This window comes from Rissa tridactyla, chromosome 2 (assembly GCF_028500815.1).
Source record: "Rissa tridactyla isolate bRisTri1 chromosome 2, bRisTri1.patW.cur.20221130, whole genome shotgun sequence".
Taxonomy (NCBI): domain Eukaryota; kingdom Metazoa; phylum Chordata; class Aves; order Charadriiformes; family Laridae; genus Rissa; species Rissa tridactyla.
In genome coordinates, this window is record NC_071467.1 from 91,789,053 (window position 1) to 91,812,428 (window position 23,376).

Consider the following 23,376-nt stretch of genomic DNA (forward strand, 5'->3'; position numbering starts at 1 on the left):
TATATCGATTGACACTGTAATTGTCTCTTCCTTTGTCAGTTAAGATTGCTTGTTGTTATAACAGCAGCAACAACAAAATCTGTGACTAGATCCCAAAACTACAGCTGTCAAACATTTCCACAAGAAAATCAGTCTCAAATGCCAATTGTACAGAACAAGTAATTAACCCCAAGATGTCTATAACAGTCAATTGCAAAGTAAGGATTTACCATGGAGTCCCCCACACCTCTTACCTCGAGCATAGGGCGGGCACTGTCATGGATTGAAAGAATGTGCGTAATGTTATTTTTACTCAATTGCTCTACATCTCGGGCATCTGCAATAAAGAGAAAAAAGGAAGAAAATTTCTTTAATCTCTTGAAATAGCCCACTCCCCTTTCCATTGTGCACGTTGAAAATCACTTATGCCTGGTACATTTCTTTTTGAAGCTTAATAAAGTAAAGCAAAACCCCAAATGCAGCTGTTCTAGAACACCATCATCAGAGTGGGTAACGGGAAGACGCACTTCTAACTCCAAAACAAATTATATGCTATATAAAGAACAAGCTTAAGTGGCTCAGGAATGTGTTCTTAAGTCAGAAGTTTCATGTATTTTGCATCTGAAATATAAGTCTGTGTATGCCTGTGTGCAGGTGATGGCCATCTGAACAAGCAGTCAGAGCTGTACAAGAAATAGCTTCCCTCCTCTTTACCCACAAATCCCCCTTCAGAAGATGTATTTTCACTTGGGAGACAGACCTTGTGATATCCAAGTCTGAGAAGTGAAGTGAACCCTATCACTTGAATTCAGGTATTAATGGGTAAGCCAAAATGATAACCACATTCTTACTTCCTGTGGACTAGTAGGGAAAATTATGCATTTAGCCAATACATACCATAATTTTAAGTCCAAAGAGAGACTGAGATGGTAAAGATATTGAACACATGAAAAGGCAAAATGCTGCAGCAAGGAAGCACAGTTGTGAAAAGGTGGTTCCTAGACCTGTAACCAAGGGGTTTCAAACATTCAAAACTGGAAAGCAAACTGGGGCGACTGAAAATTTGATGCTAGATATTGCGAAAGCATAGGTTTGTTTCTATGAGAAAGAAGGTAAGATAGATTATCTGTCATCAGTGAGCAACTTTCCCCATACTAAACCATTAGCATGCCAGAAAATGACCTCAAAGAACCACTAACACAGGTAAAAGTTAGCTTGTGTCCATTTACTTTTGACCTTTTTGCTTGAGAATGGCACAACACACTGTGGCACCACAGCAGTGGTTTTGTGATGTGAACACCTGCCTTCCAAATCTGCCCATACAATCTGTTCACATTAGCCTGGTTGCACACAAAAAAAGAGCACTGACCACAAAGGTTTCAAACCGGCTCTCTCTAGGTACAAAAATAACAATACCATCACCTGTACGTTCTTTATGTACGTGCAAGAGTTCAATTAGCATCTCTTGTTTCGTCTTATTCCACCCTACTATAAAGTTTCAATGCCTTTTCTACATCACAAAGAGGAATTGGGCACTTAATTATACTGCCCCATAGACAAGATCCATGTGAGCACAATAACAGGCAATAAAATTTAAACTTAATCCAATTATGAAAGCTTCTCTAAGTTTAATAAAATGGAGAGAAGAGTCAAAACTGCATTGATTTCACTTGCTACTGGTCAAGCCTGCATGATCAACACGGATGCCTAATCCTTCAGGAGAGAATTAGTAGAAATTCCATCTGAAACAGAATTAAGGTTTAGCTTCACAGAACAAATAAAATTTCCTAAAAATCTTGGAGTGAGCATTTCAGACAGGAAACACTAATTTTTGCCAGCAGAGGTCTTCTAATCCACCTGACCTTCAGATTTTTTAAGTTTACAGACAGCCTTGATTCCCCAGAGAACTCCTCAGCAGGTAAGGGTTTGGAAGCCCTGAAGCCAGCCTACATCCCTAAAATTCACTGCTTTCTGTTCTTCAAAGGCTAAGGGCAGATTTCAGACCCTGCTGGCTGGAACTCACAGTGCTACTACTTACCTAGCACAACCAGACCCCAATCTCTAATTATCAGTATGACCCGCATGGTAAGAGCAGCTTGCCACACAAGGCAAACAGCTTTAAAATGAGATATAATCAAAATTAAAAGTTGAGTGCTTTGAACCAGTCCAAAAGGCCTACTGTAATGGATACAGTACAACTCAAAAGGACTGAAAGATTTTAGTTCTTCAGTTAACGAAGGACCTAGGCTAAAGGAATTTCAACAAATCAAAACTATACAGTATGACAGTGAGATTTCAGGTATTCCTAGAAACAAGGTGGAAATGGTTATCTCAGACCTACATCCCAGGGTAACCAGCGGGTCCTCAATATATTTAGGAAACAACCATTCAAATCACAAAAACAGAGGAGAAAAAGCGTCCCAGCCTATGACTGTATTATCTGGATCTAAACTTCAAACAGTTTACAAAGGGGAAATTCCGCTGGTCCCCCTGCCACCAGCCGTAAGTGTCTACAGATACTAGCGACAAAGCTCTTTAAACAGCAGTACAAATGAGGTGTTCTGACACTTACAGTCTCACACCATAAATTACAAAATAAAATTAAGGGGTTATGTAAAAGACCACCAAAAGCATCACAATTACCACAGCAACTCCAACTTCTTTACTGTACCACAGTGCTGTACAACCACATGCAGGCTCACATTTTAAAATCACAGCATGAAACACCCCATTTCCAAATGTAAAGATGAAAGAAACCTATCAGAGTCCGTCTTGTGCACCCCTGAAGGGTCCCTCAAATGTGGTATGATTCTTCACAGTAGGTTACCTAATATTCTGGTTCATACACTGATACGGACTTTTGAGAAAAGCCTTCAGAAAACTCTCTCCTCACACAAAAGGACACAATTCACACTGGGGAAGCCTTCCTCTCTCCCTCCAACACCCATATTTAGCTTCTTTTCCCTCAGTTTAATTCTATGACTCCTAACTTAACTTCTACTCATGTGCAGAGAGCTGTGAACACTTAACTGCAAAAGCAATGGCAAAGTCACCAAATTCGGACCAAGAGGGTTTCAGAATTTGTTTCCCTGCAGCTCTGGGAAGCCTTACTTTGTGGCTGGGGAGCAAATCACCTACCATATTGTGCTCCCAACCCCCCTGTATGCAAACGGGGGACAATACTGCTCCAACAACTCCAATTAAGAGACATCAATGACTGAAGGACTCCAATACTAGGGTGATGAAGTCTCAACTGTACATACGACCATTCTCCTTACTTTAGTACCTCCACAGAGATGCAATGTGAGGAATAAAGATTTCTCTCTTTCTAGAGTTAGATGGGAAGAAACAGCTGTAGAGTCTTTTCCACCTCTACTGCTAACAACAAAATAAAAAAAAAAATCCTCCCAGGAATGGGGTGGGTGGGGGGTGGGGGGGAAGCATTACAGTGATATGGGCCTGATCAACATTTAACTGCAATTCACTTGTGAAATTAGAAGATTAAATGTCTCCACAAAATAAGTGACATTAGTTTATTTTCATTTTGTCACCTTTCCTCCCATTAGCCAACTAACCCAAACTAAAGACATCCTCCCTTCCTCCTCCTCCAAAGACCCCATTTCTGACTTTGTTGTTAATCTGAAAAAACAGACATGCTCCTACAACACAGTAAACTAATAAGTACTAAGTCTTCAGTATAAAATTTTAGGTTATGTATACAAAAATAAGGTAAGTGCTTAGAGAAGGCAAGTCAGCCCAGTACATACAACAGTATTAAGTCTCAATCTGCAGATGTAGAGAGATTACAGTTTCATCATCACCAGATGTTTGTTGTTTTGTGGGTTTTTTCTTTAAATAAAGCAAACTTTTTGTCTATACTTCATTTTCTGCTTTGTAGAGAACTAGAGATAGACACCTAAAGGAGAACCTCCTCTCCAGTAGTTCAGAGCACTGAGAGCTATTACTGAGAACAGTTTCCCACCAGGAGAGCTTTGTTCCAGATCTGCACTTACAGGGGGGGACACACACAGAAAACTACGCACGCAAACAAAATCTCCGCATCTCCTGTCCCCACTTCACCCTATGCTCCAACACATAGTTTGTCCCAGGCTCTCAGAAGGACCTTTTTGGAGAGTGAGAAAGGTGGGGAAAAGGGTCCAGTACTTGGTTTAATGAGAGTACCTATAAAATATCTTCCTTCAAAAGATGAAGCTGAAAAAGCGAATGGTATCTCTCCTATTTTCAGAACATGAAATGAAGCCTTAGAAAACAGAACTTTTCCCAAAGAAAATTAAGCAGCTGGTAACAGGAATTAATTTGATCTAGAAACACAGCAGAACCACTTGGTGGGCAGTGCCTTTTTATACACTTAGTAACAGGAAGAATGGCAGAAACTTTCCCAAGACTCTCCAGCTTCATCCACAGCAACACTGGACTCTTTGGGGGGAATTAAACCTCATACTGTGGCTTTCCCCTTCAAATCAAAAAGCCCCCAAATATTCCATTGGAAAAACTTGAATCTTACAAGTATGATGACAAGCAAGGAAAGACACAAGCTCTTTAATATTCAAGGCAGAAACACTCTTGAGTCTCTGGTACTTGCTACTGCTACACCTTTCGGTTTGAAACCAAACAAGCAGCCATGTAGAACCTCCTATCAGAAGAAATGGTATTTTTTCTATTTGTAAAGAAAAACAGGCTAAAAAGCCCTGTCGTATCAGTCTCTTAAGGAACAAAGCAGCTATTTTCATTGTGAGCACAGGCGCCTTTCAAGGGACACCAGGTTTCCAATGCAGAAGACACATGGGCATGCAATCCCACAAAAATTTCTTTGTCTCTTGAGAGGATTGAATTTCATCTGTAAGGTACAACTGGAACAAACCAAAATTCTCCCCAAACTAGAGGCGGGAAGAAGAGTTTACCTCCTCTTTCTCTTCCCTCATTTTTCTCTCTTAGCCTCCCACACTCTCATTTACAAAGAAATAGCTCCTCCTTAATTTTCATGGAAGAAGCCCGAGAGCTCTGTTTCCTTCTGGGCTTTCAGACCAAACTCAGTCTCGGTATTTCGTATGGACATCTGTGGTTCTTCTTGAATTTTTCTGCCCTCTAGCTGTGCAATCTCACATACACTCTCTCAGGAACCTATCACAATTTTAATGTGCTATTGATAAGCAGAATCGTGCTTATAGATTTGTAAGATAACAAGCATTTAAGCACATGCCAAGATCTCTGCTTTTTCAGGAAAGTTTTCCAGAGACATACTCAAGTCCTGTAGACTGAGGGGGATTTCAGCATGTACTTCAGTGCTTTCCATAATCAGGACTACACATAACTTTCTACCTTAAAGACTTTAATGTGGTTGCAAAAGCTCCTCTCATTCTATGTACCTAAAGGTTTGCGCAGCAGCAGCGGACAAACCAGAAGCAGCAAGTTCAACTCCCATTTTTGCCACTCCTTTATTTCACAAGTTTTTCTTGGGCCTCAGTTTATCTCCCAAATGCGGAGGAGCTTGCACTTCCTCTGTCACGGATTGGTTTTAAGTTGATTAGGCATAAAAAGACAGTAAGAAACCCATACATAAAGTAGAAATATTGAATAATTTCCCAGTCAGAACAACTGCTGAACGCCTTCTCCAGACAACGGCCCTCCAGGATTATAGCGTTTAACATCTTTAACGTCCTGCTTTCACTCACCAGGAAGGCACCCAGCTGCAATAACTGTGCCTCTGCCCAGTCTGCCAGTGTCCTCAGGAGTCTCCCATGCAGCAGGGAGAGAGCAGTGTACATAGAAAGGTATTTCAACCTAGCTACGGAAACGCTGCTTGCCCAGGCTCTCTGAAGAGCCACTGGAGAAAGGAGGGGATGCTAACCTCCAGAGGGCAGATCAGAGCGATGCAGAGATTCTCCTGGCTCGCCTTCTGGAGAAGCTCCTTCCACTCCACCCTCTGCACAGAGACACGGAGGGTGCCCCAATGTCTCAGCCCTGTATCCAGGTGAGACGCATAACACCAGGGATTCAGTGTTACTCCTCTTACTGACAAGATTCAATTTGAGCTATCAGTCTCAAGCTGAGGAAATAGGAGACTGCTCAAAAATGCATTACAGGAAATAATTTTGTAAACCCGTGCCTTTAAAAGTATGTAGACATTTCAGCTGCCCAAATCAGGACACTCTAACCAATCCCAACTGTATATGTTGCTGAGTATTTCTCAGTCGATGATCCCCTTTATGGCAGTCTCAAAATTCATTAGTCACTTTTTGAAAAAGTGCCACAAGTCAGAACATGCCCCAGGAACACGGCAATCGAACTCCTCCAGAAAAATACTGGTGATTAACCAACAGCCTGTTCTTTAATGGGATGACTTCACTGCACAGACAGCTTGTTGCAATTGCTCTTAAGCAGTGAAAGGGGGGGGGGGTGTTGAGGGACAGGGAACGCAGAAAGAGATAAAATTGTAAAAGTTTGCTTTTGTATTACTGTAGTACTGTAACACCAATCTTCTCTCTTCTTCTCCAGGTATGGTAGCTAATTTGAGATTTTAACAACAGACACTCATGGTGGTAGAACATAATGATTAAATGCAATGTGAGCAAAGGTCGTAGCAATAAATAAACAAACATTTAATTTGTGTTTTTAATCAATTTAAAAAAAACAGACTCTGTAACACAAATACTGAGGTTAAAGCCAACCGATCCTTACTCTCTCTTGTGGAGGTAGCTGAAGCATTTCAGCCTCTCCTTTTTTTCAACTAGACTCCCAGAAACTCTGCCCTTTCACACCACCTTGGCGTGCACACCTCGACTCTGCGCATAGGAGTGACCTGACACGCCATTTAAGGACCATTTGCAAGGCGCACAGCTGAGTGGCCAGAGCAGCACGAGGGAGCGAGAGGGTCGCAGGCGCTGGCATCGGCAGAGACGCTGACTCACTCCACAACCTTCGCCAACTCCCCTCAGCTGGTCAAACTGTTCATCAGCTGAAAACAGAACGGCACCACGAAACAGATGCTCTGGCTGAGTTTCGCTCCCCTGGGTGGACCGTCAAGGGCTCACCAGCAACATGGCTGGAGCGAGAGGGACAGATTGAGAGCCAGGTTCCCTGGGCCCATCCTGCCCACCCTGCCAGACAGCTTGAAACCTAAAGGACTCCACTATCACACATCCTTCCATCCCACCCCTCTCCTAAATTACTTGACAGGAAAGAAAAAAGATTAAAAAAAAAAAAAAAAGAGGAAGCAACATGGCTGTGACCAAGTTAGTTTTGTCACTGGCCTGTGCAGCGGTCCGTCCAAAGTGTTTTCAAAACTATCCTCTTCCCCTTATTTTCCTTTTTTGCTCCTTTCATTACCTACTTCCATCAGTATAAACTCACTTCCATTCTCTCATTTTCCTTACAATGGCATGATTAACTCCCTCTTGTGTTTGAATCCCCAGTGTGGCAAAAGGCAGCTTTTAACTTCACACGTACCTCCAGGCTGCCTCTCAAGTGATCAGCTCCACTTCCCACAGGGCAGCAGGCACTGGACCAGCACCATAGGTCTGCAGGTCTACAGGCAGGTAAATTGGGCAAAACCCACTGAACTTGCAGTTTTTGGGGTGGGGGGAGGGGTGGGAAGGAAGGGTGGGCATGAGGCAGAGAGGAGGTACAGCACCAGCTAAATCCAATGCAGACGTTGTCCAATCTTAATAGACCAGCTGTGATATTAGACCAGGAAGGAAAGGATATTGCAATAGCCCCTATGAGTCCAGTTTTGCTGTTGTACCCAAGCATAGGAAATACAGGGTCTACATGTATCAAAATGACTGTACAGGCACAACAGGTTTAATTCTGAGTAGGGACAGTCAGCTGCTGCTAACAGAGTGCTTTGAGAACAGGTCATTTATTTGGCTGTCTACAGAAAGTTTCCTCTGTTTTCTAAATATGGTTCTGTCTTTCTGTACACAAAAAATAAGCCTCATGCAAAAAGGAAAATAAATGCAGACAATCTTACATCCGCAACACGGACAGCGCGAGTACCAGTGGTCAGACAGCTATCTGCAGACCTATCAGTCTCGCAAGCAGTGATAACAGAACTCTTTAGCAGTTGTTATAAATAACCGAAATAATGAAAGCAATGAGAGGGAGGCATACTAAGCCTTTACTTATAAGGAGGACTTGAAATAAGCCTTACAAAGAATCTGCCTGGCTCACAGGCTTGCCTGCCAAGCACAGGAATCATTTAAGGCAGGCCAATGTTTAGGAATTCCAGCCGCAGCATGCTCCGAGGAGATGGCTTTCATTTTTCTTAGAGTACTTGCAGCACAGCACATGGATGAGAGCAAACAAATTCTTCTTTAAGTGCTACCAGGTGATCCAGAAATGAAGCTAGATGGGGTTAAAGAGAATTCCATTGTCCTGCAAAACACCACCTTAAGACCCCTGCTAAGTAATCCTAGAGGTAATGATAAAACTAAACTTACCTTTAAAGTTGCCAATGAACAAGCCAGGCAGAATCTGTGAGAAAGAAATATAGTATCAAATATAGATATCTTGTGGTAAGACAATTTGACAAAGTTCAATTTGCATACAGGATGGAACATACTACTTTAGCAGACTATTGTCAAATGCAATCTAAAAAGCGCTGACAATATTTTGTGCCTCTTTGCAACTTTCTCAAACTACATAATTCTAGGTGTGCCATGCTTTGAGAGCATTCATTGACAGCCCAGGGTTGTTAATCGTGCAGACTCTCACATCATGGATGCTCTCCAAGGATAGCAAAAGTGGTTCACACGTATGAAGTGGGCCTTGCAACATGCCCCTCCCCCTGCCTCCCCGCAGCAGGATAAGAGTTACCCTCATTTAACTACTGATGAAACTTCATACAGGCAATTTGCCTAAAGTTGCTAAGCAAGCTGGACAAAGCACTGAAAAATGACATCCTTCAAGTCTTTTTGAAGTGCAAAGCCATGCAAGTCAGGGCTGCAGCACTGTGGGTTTCTTCGATAGAGGAAATCACTGCAAACAACCAGTGATGTATTCACATAGAAAGAGAACTGAGGCAAGTCCTCGAGTTGCATGTTTCTCTCCCAGATCCACCCACTCACCCCAGCACTCCCAGAAGCCTGCACAGGTCTCAGTTACAGGACTTTCTTTAATGGGGGAGTTTCAAGGTCAGCCTGAGGACCGGCCTGTGCAGTCTGAGGACACGTGCGCACACACACACAGAGGCGGGTGACACTGCAGTGCTACCCCTCCCACCCGCTCATAACCCTCCCAACTTGGGAACAGCAATAAGGACATGAAAAAACCCCCGGCAAACTGAACACACACTTTCCGGCCAAGAATTTCATTCTCTGCCACCTGAAGTCTCTGACCCACGCCCACATCCTTTGAAGAGGCCAGAACTGTGGCAGTGAGACCATACGATCCATTTTTCTTTGGTGCATGCAGAGCATACCACCAATACAGATATGTCAGCGCTGACTTCCTAAAGCCTTAGCAACACCCAAGTGTCACCACAACAGCAGCAACAGTCTCTCGGGCGCAGCTATTTAAAGGGAAAACTCCACCCATTTCACTCAGCCTGGCAGCCGCGAAGTTCCGAAAGTCATGAAGGACTTTTCATCGGGGATTATCACCCCAGCCTCTGCTTCACTGCAGCCTTCCTGTTGAAAGGCGACCCAGCTTACCACGCAAAGGTTAGAAGGCCGGCAGAAGGGCCTGCAAAATAGCTTCTGATCTGCCTTAACTCCAGGGCTTTCATCCAATAAAAACGTCATGTTCGCTGTTATTGATCTAGCCTTACAGAAAACAGAAAGGCTGCAGCACTTCTCACTCTCCACGCAGCTTTGGTTTGTGCAAACATTCCTCCCTCTCAGCTTTGCTGGGGGATCCCTCTCTCCCTGCCGTGTCATATCGGCTCCAACCACGGGGCTCAATTCTGCCACCGATACTGAAAGACGGCTTTGCTGGGACCCTTGCTGTACCCTGAGCTGCTTACAAATTAAGGGCTGCTTGACAACACCAGCTAAACAAGATGGTCCTTTAGTCTCGTACAAACAGGCACCTGTAAGCTTTGCACAGATAAGCTTTCTCCCCTTTCCTTCCCTCTTCATTTGTACAAATTCGACATCCCTACAAAGACAGCAAAAATCAGCAGGGCAGTTTCCAATGCTAGGGTATCAAGTAAGGAAAAAAACCCTTACAACATTCTGCTGTCCCTTTCCGCATGCACAAGACTCATGGTTTCATGGACTGATTCATTATTTTAAGCACACTTGATGACTTTGCTAGAAGTGCAGCCCAAAAGCCACCATCCCAGGCTAGGAATAACAAGCCCATAGCTGCTCCAGAGAGCAGAGCACCCGAGGGCCATTGCTAAGGGCTAAATTCTGCAAACAAAAAACATGCTCTAAAGCAAAATAGAGTCAAGTTATGAACTAATTTCACCAACCAGATCACCCCAGCCAGCTCCCTCAATTTAAGCTTAAAAAACTAAAAAAGCCTTTCTGATATTTTTAAATGGCTGTCTGGGTTTTCCTATCTGCAGCACAAACCTCAAATCACACCATCACTATCGTAGGCTACAGCGTTTTAGACTCCAGGACATTATTTCTGCATCAAATACATGTTCTCAAGAGAGGATAAAAGCTTAAATTCCAGTCACGGTCATTAAGATTAGACATTATAAATTAAAGATACCAAGAAACACTGGGGCTTGCAAAAATGAGGCTTGTTAGATTGTTGTCGGCAAAGAAGGAAAAATCCAGAAGTTTGCATTTATGCATCATGAAGCAACGTTGTATGCTAGATAGGAAATTAGGACACCGTGCAACCAAGGACAGATGTTACCCCTGTTGTCCTAGTCATTCTAGAAGCAAGAAACATTACTATGGGTGAAAGCTACCTGGAAAGAAGTGAATCTTCATGCTGTGCTGACTAATACTTCGGCACTAGACTACGGCTGGGAACTTTCAGCTGTGTCATCTCACACTGCCTTCAGTAACTGCAACTCCGGGACGGGCAAAATGAAGGCCGATGGCTGCTAGGGGCGTGTGAGAGAGAAGGGGTGGGAGTCAGAAGAGAAGAAAAATAAGGTGGTTGTTTTTGTGAACTTTTCAACCACTGCTTTATGAATAAAAACAGTAGCCTCCTTATATCATCCGAAACATTGAGAAAATGACCACAGACTAAATAACAGATGTAGAAGAGTGCACAACCAAGCAATAAGGACAGCAACGCCTGTCTTCGTTCCTATCTTGCATGAGAACAGCTCATGTTCTCCACCTCACACAGAGTCCTGCAATGGACAGCCAAGTCTTCTCGTTGGTCCTCCCTGAAAATACACCTCTCTGGAAAACAGCTTAAAGGGCTACTTTGCTGCCTCTTCCTATATAGACACATGCTTATAATAAAGCATCTAACTCCTTGCCTGACACCGTTTCTATATGCACTAGCACTGATGGGTGCTCTGGCCAAGTTCACGGCACTTTCGGCGGAGGCAGCCAGATGCTGTAGGAGCAGATGAGCCCATCTTGGCCAGCAGTACAGGACAGCGTCATGAGTCAGGGAGAGGGACTTGCCTCTGATGTCAACTGGTGCAGCTTCACTGGCTTCCGTAGAACTGATTGCATCAGCTGTAACTATCCACACTGATTTACATTTCTTATGAATCAACTCCTACAACGACCACGGCTTATCTGCCCTTTTTGTAGAGATAACACTCAACTCGCCCCTTCAGAAGAGTCTGCATGAATAACGGGCAGTTAACTGTAACAGGACAAACAAAAACTAAAACCCAGGAAAAACTCTTCACTAAGCATATCCTGTTCATAGATAATCAAATCTAAGTACTACAATCTCTTGTCACCATCTCAGCCCCTAGACTGCAGCTCCTGGAAAACATCTTTGTAATTTTCAACCACAGACTTCAACTTGAACTTTGAATACAAGTCAAAGTTAGACATTAAGCGTAAAGACAACTCAGGCCACACAGACAATTTCCTAAGTCAGACCCCATTACTCATTCTGTACTTAAAAAGACATTAAAAAAAAAAAACTAAAGCACTGAAAATTAATAGTAGCTAAGTCAATGCACACTCACTAGCCAATTTCCCTTCTCTGAGCAGAGTAAGAAGGATATTTATGAACCAATGCTTTCAGTTTAATTTGGGAAAAGTCAGGAGGCTTGGGTGGACTTAAGGAATAAGAACTAAGCACAGCTAATTTTACAGAGAAAACTAACAACAAAAGACAAACCCCACCTAAAAAGAATGCCAGGCCTCCTGCCCTTGATCAGCACTAATGGCTACATCACGTCAGGTGCAATTGCTATTTGCTACGAAATACATCAATATCATGTGACAGAAAAATAGGAGGGGACCATACCACTGAGAAAGGCTCAGCATCCAAGAGCAGCAACAGCAGCTGTAGCAATCTCTGGAGCTTTTTCTTACCATACCCATTACAGGTCACCACTAATCCTCTTCCCCTGGCATCAGTACAAAGAGATTCCCTAAATGAAATAATCCACCATTGGATAAGCTGCTTGTTTTGTCCTACTGTCCGTATATAGCTCTACCACAAAAAAAACCACCACACTTCAGTTGGAAACTAAGGCAATTTGTATTGATAGACTACCCCGAGTCAAGCAAATATCCCCTAACGTGAGCATTGGTGACTCCATGCCACCCCTTGCCCCTCTGGCGTTCGCTGACTCACAAGATCAAAAGGAACAGATGATCCAGGGGCACATTCTGAAGGTGGCAAGTACCAGACCTACATGCAGGACCCCTACAAAAATAAATCCTGATGGCCAGTACCCAACATGGTTGTAGCCTCCTTAAAGGAGCCAGTTCCTCCTGAACATGGCTGAACATTTCACAGCCGTAAGAAGGGAAGAAGAAAAAGCACAGTAGTGCTATGCTTGTCCCAAAAGCACTGGTTGGTACACATCAGGGCAACACTTAACAGAATTCAAATGACCAAATTGCCCGGAGTCGCAGACTGCTAATTCCTGCCCACACAGTACTATAGCAAGATGTAATGCAAACAGAACACTAAGCTTCAAAGGGCTGAAAATTGTCCTTTTCCTTCCCTGCCCCCCGCCTCAACTTTAGCGTCCCATATCCTGTCACTCTAAGTGTTTTGATAATTTCAAACATTCCCAGAAAAATACTACAAACATACCAGAAGTATAAAATAAATCTCTCCAGCTGTGTTTCTTCCTAAGTGGCTACTCCTAAAAGGTGCCTCCAAGGAGCAGGTATGTATCACATTATCCCCAAACTTTGAAATCAAAAAAATGGAAAGAAGGACCAAGGGAGGCTCTACTTCCTACCCACTAACTCAGTTGGGCTAACCGGCCAGATCTTTCCCCTGCCTGAAGTTGCTATTTCAGGGCCTCTAACCATAGGATGAAAAGGCTTCACCTCCCAGGTAGCACTCTGGATGTTCACCAATCTGACTTCCAAGGGCAAGGATGCCAGACTTGGACAACTATCTCTAGCTCTTCTTCTCCGCTTTGTAGAAAGCCACGCTCACAGCAAAGCTACTCCCAAAGTACTCAAAGCAGGATGTTAGATAGAAGAGATGACTCAACTTCTGTTCCTCATAGTAAGCTATATATAAAAGGCTAGTTACCACCGCACTTTCAAACCTGGGTTTAAAACAGAGGTGGGGATATTGAGAAAAATCACAGTTGTCCCTTGATAACCACCATGACATGCCCGGGGAATCGGCGCTTACAATAAGCCCCCACTGCCAAAAAGCCAACACCCTCTGCACAACAGATCCATCTTCCTTCCTCGCTGCCACCTCCACCGGGGCCAAGCGCTTTCCTGTCCCACCGGCACCGGGGGCAGCCCCTACCCGACGGCCGCTCTGCGCCCCCGGGGCTGGCAGACCCCCAGGGATCCCGGCTGAGGAAGGGGACGAGGAGGAGGCAAGCGACGGAGAAGTTAAACCCTTCGATCCTGCTGGCTTGGCCGGGCTGGCAGCACAACGCCCCAGGCCCTGCCGCCATACAGGGGGACACCGGCGCGGAGGGGGCCGGCTCCGGCCCGCCAGGGCCCGGCGCTGCGGCTGACCCCAGCGACCGTTGGCGACGGTTGAGAGCCGTTGGGGGCGCGGGGCCGCCCCCAGCCCCGCGGGCTGTGCTTCGCCCGGGGAGGGGAAGCCCGGGCGAGCATCACCGAAACCAGCCCCCCCACACCCCCCCGCCCGCCTCCTCCTCCTCCCTGCCCGCGCTGCGGCGGGGAAGGAGGCGCGCCCCGAGGGAGCGGCGCCGCCACGGTCTCCGTCCCTCCCCTCGCCCCGGGGGGGGGGGGGACCCCGACGCTGAAGGGAAAAAGCCCCTCCTGCCCTGGCCTTTGTTCTTCAACCGGGCCCCCGCCGCCCCGGGGGCGAGACAAAGGCGGGGGTGCCGCGGCCGCCCGCGGGGAGGGAGGAAGGGAGAGAGAAGGGGAGCGAGGGACGGACCGACCGCCACCCCCGGCCGCCGCCGCTGCGCCTCGCCCGCCCACATGCACTCACGCACAGGAACAACGACGAGCAGCGTTTACCTTGTTCATCCCATTCCCCATGGCTTAAGCGACCCGCACGCCAGCACCGCGGGAGGAGCCGTGGGCTGCCCGCTAGCGAGCTGCTGCCGGTGGCGGGTCAGCGTGCATGGGACAGTGCTTGCCGGTGCGGGGAGGGGGGGGTGGTGAGTGACTTGGGGACGAGCTAATTGCTAGTTAAGGACGGCCGCGGCTTGGCGTTGTCGGGAAGGGCGAGGCGCATCTCCCCCCGCCCTGGCCGGGGCTCTCTCCGGGCTGGAGGCGGGTTTCCGCTCCGCCGCCCCCGGGAGCGGCGAGCCGCGGAGCCGCACCACCAGGAACTGCCTCCCGCTGCCGCCACCGCCCCCCACGTGCGATTAAAGCCCCGACCGCGCCGGCCCGCGGGACGCCCCTGGGGCTTGTAGTCCGCCCGGCCGCCTCGCCCCGCCCGCCGCCCGCCCCACGGAACTACAGCTCCCGGCGGCCCCCGCGCCGCCGACCTGCCCCACCTGTAGCGGCCGGCGGCACCCGGCGCGGCCCGGCCTCGCCGCGTTCCTGAGGGGATGAGTAAGCGCCGCCGCCGGCAGGAACGGGATCGCGATCGGGATCGGGACTGGGACCGGGACCGGGACGGGGACCGGGATCGGCATCGTCTCCCGCGGGCGCCGCCCCGCAGAGCCGTGCTGTGGCTGCCCGGCAGGACCCTCCCCGGTGCGCGGGCAGGGCAGGGCTGCGGGCACAGGTGCTGCCTGCCGGCCTGTGCGGCGCCGACGCCGCTTTGGTTCCGGCCCGAGCCGGGCCGCGGCGGGCGCAGTGGCTCGCTTGGCGGGGGGCACCGGGCCTCGGGCGCCAGGGCTGCCGCCGCAGCCTCCCGGCTACCAGCCTGTTCCCCTCCGTCGTGCCGGTGACCAGGTGCTGGGCCGAGGAGAGGCGCTTGGCCGCAGGCATGAGGCCTGGGCTGAACGGGGAGGTGGGCCTCGCTCAGCCATCTGTGCCCACAGTGGGCTAGCAGGTACCCGAAGGACATTCATGTCCTTCACGGAGTTGAACGGAGAGGAGAAAGCAAACGGTTTGAGGCCAACCTTGCAGAATCAGGCTGGCTGAGGTGATAAGGGGCTTCCGGAGGCCATCTGGTCCAACTCCCCCTCTTCAGACAGGGAAAGATGCTCACAGCAGAGTCTTGGCAGGCATGGCGTCAAAGCCACGCTCGGTCCTTCCAAAGGCATGCTTTTGCTCCCTAATGTGCAGTTAAACGTGACATGATACAGCCATATCCTGCTAGCCTCAAGGATGTGTTTTAGGAAATGCGGTGATTGGGGATTTGATGGTTATTGAAGGAAATGTACTCCAAAGAGTTAATATAATAGGCAGTGCAGGGAAGGACTTAAGGGACACACACAGTTTAAATATGTGAGGACAGGACATTACTACATAAGATCTCTCCCATTAACCAGCCCAATGACACCCCCCAAAAAAGTGAAATCTTTAGTGGCTCAAATGCAAAACAAAGACAAGATGCTGCTCTGTAGCCACCTTCAGGTTCCCTATGCATTTATACATGAATCAGTGAGAAACGTGTATAGTATTTTATGGAAATACTTAAAATATCCTACTGTAGACAACTGCATCTTTATTCTCAGCTGTTGTTGTTATATAAACAAATACTATACTAAAAAAAAAAACCCCAAAATTCAACAAAACAGAACTACACAGGTATTCATGTGTCACCTGTGACTCGAAGCTCTGTCATACCAAGATGTCATTTTTTGAGCAGACTTTGGTAGGACTGGGCAGGTCAGGGGCATCTGCAGCCCAAGGTAGGCAGTGGAAAGGTGAAAGATTGGAGACCAGGGTAAAGCCAACAGGTAGCACAGCCAGGTATCACATAACTGATGGATGAACTCTGAAATGATGGACAGATGAGTGATGGGGGCTGTTACGTGGAGGCAGTGGTTGCCAGTACAAGCAAACTCGATAGGAACAATTTCCCAACCTCCAGTTGCAATCAAATGCCGGCTGTTGCCAAAGAGGCAGTTGCATGTTTTCCACACTACCCTCAACAATACAACTGTGACCCTTTCCTTCAGCAACCCCGACACTTGTCTGGCCCAACACCGAACAGCCCGCTCCCTGGGGGGTCAGACCAGCGCACACAGAGACGGGGAGCAGGACTGCCTGCCTCTGCAGTGCCTTGTCATTGGATTGCCACCTCTTCAAAAAACACTGCTGTTCCCCCAGAAGTCAATGACATGCTTGAAAGACAACAGAAGTTAAGCCATCTGTTTAACTGCCTAAAAAGCTGGAAGGCTCTTGCCTTGAAAGAGCCATGTCATCACCACAGATGCTTAAATTCCAGGGGAAGGGAGCAGGCCCGAGTGCAGCACTGCTGGAGGAGCGCACCCCAGGGCGGGTGAGGCCAGGCGGGCTCCCGAGCGGTCTGCAGCCAGCAGGCGGTTTAGCACCAGCTTCCATGACAATGGTGCAACGAGTGACCAGCGAGGAGGCAGGGTGCTAGCAAGAGGTTTCCTGAGTCATCTTACCCTGGGGTTGTAAGAGGATGGACTGCTGAGGCTAGGCCACCTCTGCTCCATCTGAATTGGGTGGCCCTGGGAGCACTGCTTTGCTACACCTCAACCCATGTTAGGGGAGGCTCCGTGCAAGCCAGTCGCTGCTGCCTTCTGCATACCTGAGTCTCCCCCATGGAACCGTGCCAGCGGGGTAGTAGGAAGCCAACACATGCTTCAACCTGGATCGTTTGGGATAAGGACCTTGGCTTCAGCACACGACACCCCCCACCAGCCTCTTGGACTTAGCAGTACGGCTGGCCGTGCCTCAGCTCACAGGGGAACACGAGGGAGACACTGCTTTTGCTTTTGAACCATTCCTGAACCTCCTCCTCCCTGAGGCTCGACAGAGTTTGGGGTGTGTATCGTGTCATCAGTGGCGACAAAAACATCAGGGCGGTCTCTCTGTAAGGCCAGGAAGGACAGCCATCAGACTTAATGTACTGCAGTTCTCCCCTGCCTTCCCCCTCAATACTGCTGAAAAGCATAGCAGTGAGCTTTATTACAGATATTGGCTTTAATATTTCATTGGCAAAGCTCTCCAGAATGTAATGTACTTTATTCTCATGCCGTACAAAATACGACTGAGGTCCAAAAGGTATGAATCATAGCTTGCCATAATAACTGCTAAACACGTTCTGCCCCCAAAATGAAAGAATTCCTTGTCAGCAACTCTGGCAAGTAGTTTCTTTTTGTGAGACAAAAGGATAAACAATAAATAATATCGCTGATTACTGCAGGGATCTGTGTTGCGCTAAGAAGTCCATGGTAACTGTAAGGCCTTGCTATCAATATGCTGCAAGTCTGGGCTGGTCAGCTCAGTTCCCCATAACTTGGTTTCTCCATCTGTAAAATGCAAATAATATTTCTGATCTTTGCAAAGAGCCCTGAAAAGTACAGTGCATGAGCAATTCACATGAAATTGTTATGTTATTTTAGACAATACAGATGGAATACAAGTATGTACATAACTTAGTCATCAGACATTTTTTTGAATAGGAAGTGTCACGCATTCCCATTCTTCTGAATGGGAAGTGTGATTCTCTGTTTTATTTTCAAGTTTCGTGACTCCCTTCGGGATGCCTCCTTCAGCCTGCAGTGTTTTCCCTTATTAGAATTTTACTGCTTGCATGCAGCTTTTTACAGCGAAAGAGAAAAAATTAGAGTGGGAGAGAGTAACATACCAAGATTAAAAAGCAGCAGGAGGAAGTCCACTTCTTGAACATTTACCGTGATGTATAGTATCTCCTTTTCCTCCCCAGAAGTGTAGAGAGGGAATCCTGATACTGTTGCCAGACCTGTCTCTCCTGCCACCTATTCCAAAACCTGATTGTTTTAGTTCTTCATCTGTTTTTTAATAAACTACAACATAATGCATTTATGGGGTCAGGTCTTCAGCAAGCCTAAATCATCGTAAAGTGTTTATTCATTGTCACTTCTCAAAATTTTATTCCTTGTGCTTGGTATCTGCAGTGTTTTTAATATTGTGAAAGTCCATTTTAAAGAACAAGCTATCCTGAGATGATTGGGCTGAATAAATTAACTCAGAAAATAAGAGCAAAAATCTCTTGCTGAATCTCGTAGCTTTCAGTATCCCTGAAAAGAGAGATCACTTTAGCACAGCCTGTAATCCTACAAATCCAGGGATTTTTCTACTTCTTTATGATACGAGGATGATAAATGGAGTAATCCCCACTTCTTGACTTTGCATGCAAATGTATCTGGCAATGCCAAGTCTTCAGCAGCAGCGATCGTCTTCTAGGCAATTGCCTGAAGCAAACTGATATCGAAACTGAACCTTCTTAAAAAAATTAGACAAAACTTCTGCTTTGACAGTACATTGAGCTTACTATGGTAAAAATAAATAAGTAAATACTCTCTATTTCTTATCTTCTGATCTCACTTTCTGTAAGCCCCGAGTTCACGTTCAGCCATAGGCAGAAGGCATGTCGGCTATCCATGATCTGTCAGGAACTGATAAGACCTGGGCTGGGTTCCCCTGAAGCGGCATCACAACTTAGTTCTCAGAGGTGGCAAGAAGGGAGATAAAAAGGGTGATTGGTCAGAAATAGCCAGTGGAGTGGTTTTCCGCTGAAATAGAGTGATTTGACAGAAAGGAACTGTTTCACCAGAAATAAATAACAAAACGTTAAAACTTGTAAATAGCACTGGGCTTGTTTTCTAACAGTGCTGAGAGGGAGGTCAATGGAAAGGAAAGAGCTTGGACACTTACCACCCTTTCTTTTAATGTTTCTACTTGGTAATAAACACTGCTAAAGAATTTCAAAGCCTGTTTTCTGGATAGAAGAGATAGCACCCTGATTTACTGCCATGTATCCACAGAGCAGAATTAATTCATCATTTGATAAATTCACTGTCTTAAGGCCAAATTTGGCTTTTACTATGTCACTGTGAATCTGCAGTAACTTCATCAAAATCCGTGACGTTGCAGCAAGCTTTAAGTCCTGAAACTGAAGGGAGTTACCACTGCGGTTTACTTCAGCAAAAATCAGCTTTCAAGAAGCTGCTCTCAACAGGCAGAGTAGCTGGAAGACCATCGTCTCCTCCTGCCTCGTACTCCTCTCGCTTCCCCTTCCATTAATGGATAATATCAACAGAATACGGAGTACGCCAGAATGAAAGGGCTGAGCCAGCAGATGAGGCCCAAGTAGCACAAAGGAGGGCTTTGCGGAAGGCAGGTCCCCGAAAAAAGGAACTGACAATTCAGACAGGAGGAACAATGCTAGAGAATGGCTGAGAAAAGCGTATAGGATAATTTAGATGTAGGTTAGCTGCCATGACAACCGTGTACCAAATTACTGCACTTCTGTGTCTCTAAACCTGCCAGCACCTACTTTTGTTTGTATGTACTTCAGGCTTTTAAAAAAAAATAAACCCACCTTAAAATTTATGGTGGATTGCAAATGAAGTGCAGATACTGGGATTGCTGTTGGGTGCTGCGTTTAAACATTTAGAAAATACAGATAGAAAAATGATAGGCCTTGAAAATTCTGATTTCACTAAGTGATTAAAAAAATACATAATTTCTTTAACATTTATAGCGGCCAGTTCTAACCCATAATTTATACTGCTTTGACTTGCACATATTTACCAGGTCAACCTGACACTTTTACCTCCAATGCGTATATAAGAAAGAAATTGGTCCTAGCAGCAGCTCCATTTATTTTTCACTGTGAGAAACTGACATGTTATAAAAGGAGTAAGACATTTTCTTTTAATCCAGGATTCTTTGGAAATATGGTAAAATATTAGATCCCTAAAGGATAGAAACAAGGCTATCAAAAAGCGTGCTGCAAGGCACATGTATGTTACTAGTTACTAAGAATAGCCCATTGCTGAGTGTGAGTGAAAATATCCAAATGCGTTCCCTTGATAAGCTAGGTATGAATTTGTTTCTCTGGGCGCATGTCAAAGTGTCCTCAAATGGAAAAATAGTGTTATAATAAGCTAACCTCTGCTTCTAGTTCATATACATGTAATCCTAGGGGAACACAGCCTTCACAACACCTCTCTGCAGGAAGCCAGTAGACCATAATATCTATTGGACTTCTCTTATAGAGTCCATGAAAACTCTTCAAAGTAGAAAGAAGTCAATGTTGAAGTTCCCATTGGAACTTGGTGAACATCATTGAGGTGTTCAGCCATCAGTTGAGAGCCATTAGGGTTGTGACTCACCAAAGTCAGCAGATATCTTTGAACCAGCCACAGAAGCAGCTGTGGTCAGTGCCAGGAAGTAGTTCCCCAGCCCTCCACCATCACATGAGACTCAGCGTAGACTGTGGTATTCAGTAATCGCGGCCTGCCTCCAGCCAAAACACTGGGCAGAGATCTTTATTTTGATGACATTTTCCGTATAGCTTCTGCTCAATGGGATATGTCTTAGAGATTTCCTGCGTTTGGAAAATTGAAAACAGTTAAAGCTACAGTTCTCTATTTTGTTTTCTCAGCCAAAATCAAAGATAGTTGCCCTTAAATACTGCTTATGAAAAACACAATCCAAATACTTACATTTCTAATATATTCACGACATTCTCCAAGAACGTTCAATTACTATTGTGGCCTTTGCACTGTTGCTTGTACTGGTGGCTTGTTCTTGATAGAATAATGTTATCATCCAGAGTTAGTTATTTGATTATTCTTGCAGAGTTGTCGCTTGCTTTGGTTATTTTGACCTGTTGCAGTTATCTATCTGACCGTGGCAACAGAGTCCCTCCAAAGTTGCCTCCAAGCTACCTGGTTACCTAGAAAGTCTGGCAGTGTGTCTGCAGTGCATCTGGGATTCTGCCTGTCCAGGACACTTCAGTGGGACGTCTGTGAGCCGTCTGTGGGGCAGCTGAGAATGGGAGGTGAGGGGGAAGCAGCACACAGAGCACGCTTACAGCCAAGAAACATGCCTCTCTGGGTGTATAGCTGTAAACCGCTAAGGTGTTCTCAGGTCAGGCAGCAGAATGAGTGCCCCTTGCCTGCCTGCCTTCTGCAAGTTATAATAAAAAGCTGTTTTCTCTCTAAGTATATGGTCACCTGAGACCCTGGGTCAGTATGACTGCAACTGTTCTCAGCAACTCGTTAGTATCTTTGGGGATGTGAATCACGTCAAGCTCAGGAAGCAGTAACAATGCCAGGACTTCAAATTCTACTGTTTGCCTCTATATCTGTCTCCCCATACTTCTGCAAATCCACATTCTTCTAACATCACCTCCTGCTGTGCACTGTGTCTGCTGAGCAAAGTATCAACTGCCGACAAATTATTCCACTGTTGTGGCCCAGTTAAGTACACAAACCTGTACTCCACTGCACAGGGTGTAAATTCAGGGTCACTAAAGTCATTTTCAGTCATGATATCCTGTATGCCTTCTCCAGCACAGCAGGCACAGTCATCAGTAAAGTTATGTCACAGAAGATAAGAATTACTAGTCTGGGATGGCTCCTGTTTGCTTTTGGGTTGACAGCTCATTGATCCTTTTCCAACCAGTGTCTTTTTCCAAGGGAAGAACTACTGGAACTGCTGATACTGTCTTCCTTGTATACACTGTTAACTAAGCTGATATCTGTCTCTTTCTGCACCTACTGGACACCTTGCAGTTGCAGGACACGTTGCTCACATCTGTCTCTAAGCTCTTCAAGTGTTTCTGTGATGTTTTATTGTGGTATTTTGGAGCCTTGGTCATCCCCTGTGCTAAAGCACCAGCAACACCCAGCAAGCTTCTAACCTGTCAAGGGTTAATTCAGGGTCTCCTTGTGGTCTCTTCTGAGGCTTTTTTGTTTGTTCTGATCCTTTGGTCCTTTGTCTGGAACTTGATTACATGCAAGACTTGAGACATTGGCTCTCAGGTTGTATACTGCTCTATAGTTTCACTTTCCTTTGTGACTCCAGGTTACATCTACTCTCTTGAAAGGTTTATCTTACATGAGGATATAAGAGCAGCTGTTCTAGGTCACAGCAAAGATCCATATAGCTCCACATCTTCTCTCAATGGCAAGTAGTGAACACCTATGAGAAACGGTGAGTACAGAGGGTTCCTTCCCCTTTTATATCTTCCAGTTTTTGGCAACGAGCAGGTCAGGTCTGTGAGCCAAGGGCACACCCAGTGCCTGGTCTGAAAGTTAAGCTGCTGTTTTTGTGTTAACATTTACAGTGACTCCAAGATCCCATTCTTGAGTGGCAACTGTGCATTCAGAACTGTTTGCATTTATCAGGGCTGTATGTTTCCCATATGCATTGTTTCGTATTTATCAGCATTGTATTTCCTCTGCCATTTTACAACCCAGTCAAGTACTAATGTGAGATCCCTGTGCTACTTTCTTAGGCAGCTTTTGTTTTTGACTGTTGGAAAACAACTTTGTATCATCAGCCACTTTGGCTATCCACCATCTCTTCCAGCCCATTTGTGAGTGTGTTGGACAATGCAGGACCTGGCACGCTCTCCTTCCCCTGCCTTCCTCTTGCAACTTCCTTTAATTGTGAAAAATGATCAGTAGCTCCCACCTTTGCTTTTCATCCTCTAACCAGTTACTAATCCACAAAAGGACCTTCCTTCAAACTAAGGCTTTTTATGAGCCTTCTGGGGTTTGGGGAGTCCTGTGAAAAGATTTCTGAAAAATACCATCATACAAACGCTGGGGGAAATTGGAATGGGGAGAAGGGTGGGGAGCAAGGAGATGTATTTGTCTCTGAAACCAGAAGATTTTTAGTCTTCCTTATATCTAAGCTTCCCCTTAACCTGAGAAAATCGTGTAGTCTGCCAGAGCACTACTTGTGAAAAAACAGTATATTTCCACTGAATTCCTTCTGG

At 45.9% G+C, this 23,376-nt stretch overlaps 1 protein-coding gene and 1 long non-coding RNA gene across 4 annotated transcripts in view; both read right to left on the reverse strand.

Annotated features, from left to right (window-relative positions):
• The window catches only part of DUSP22 (dual specificity phosphatase 22), a 45,482-nt gene extending 30,319 nt beyond the window's left edge, over positions 1–15,163 (reverse strand). Inside the window, exons 1-3 of one of the 2 annotated variants that reach the window (XM_054190485.1) lie at positions 15,008–15,163; positions 8,439–8,472; positions 234–316 (exon numbers count right to left, since the gene is read on the reverse strand). In XM_054190485.1, the coding sequence (XP_054046460.1) occupies positions 234–316; positions 8,439–8,472; positions 15,008–15,148 (258 nt within the window). In that variant the 5' untranslated portion in view covers positions 15,149–15,163. Of the gene's footprint in view, positions 1–233; positions 317–8,438; positions 8,473–14,522; positions 14,863–15,007 lie in introns of those variants that run through there. The other variant, XM_054190486.1, reaches the window with a different exon arrangement.
• Positions 15,164–17,585: 2,422 nt separating this feature from the next.
• LOC128905063 (uncharacterized) lies at positions 17,586–23,002 on the reverse strand. 2 transcript variants are annotated; one of them, XR_008464744.1, is made up of 3 exons: positions 21,092–22,977; positions 20,759–20,973; positions 17,586–17,908 (listed from the first exon to the last, which is right to left on the reverse strand). It is a non-coding gene; the product is annotated as an uncharacterized LOC128905063 (long non-coding RNA). The 2 variants fall into 2 exon arrangements; XR_008464743.1 differs by having other exon boundaries at positions 17,586–20,973; positions 21,092–23,002.
• Between the last annotated feature and the right edge of the window lie 374 nt (positions 23,003–23,376).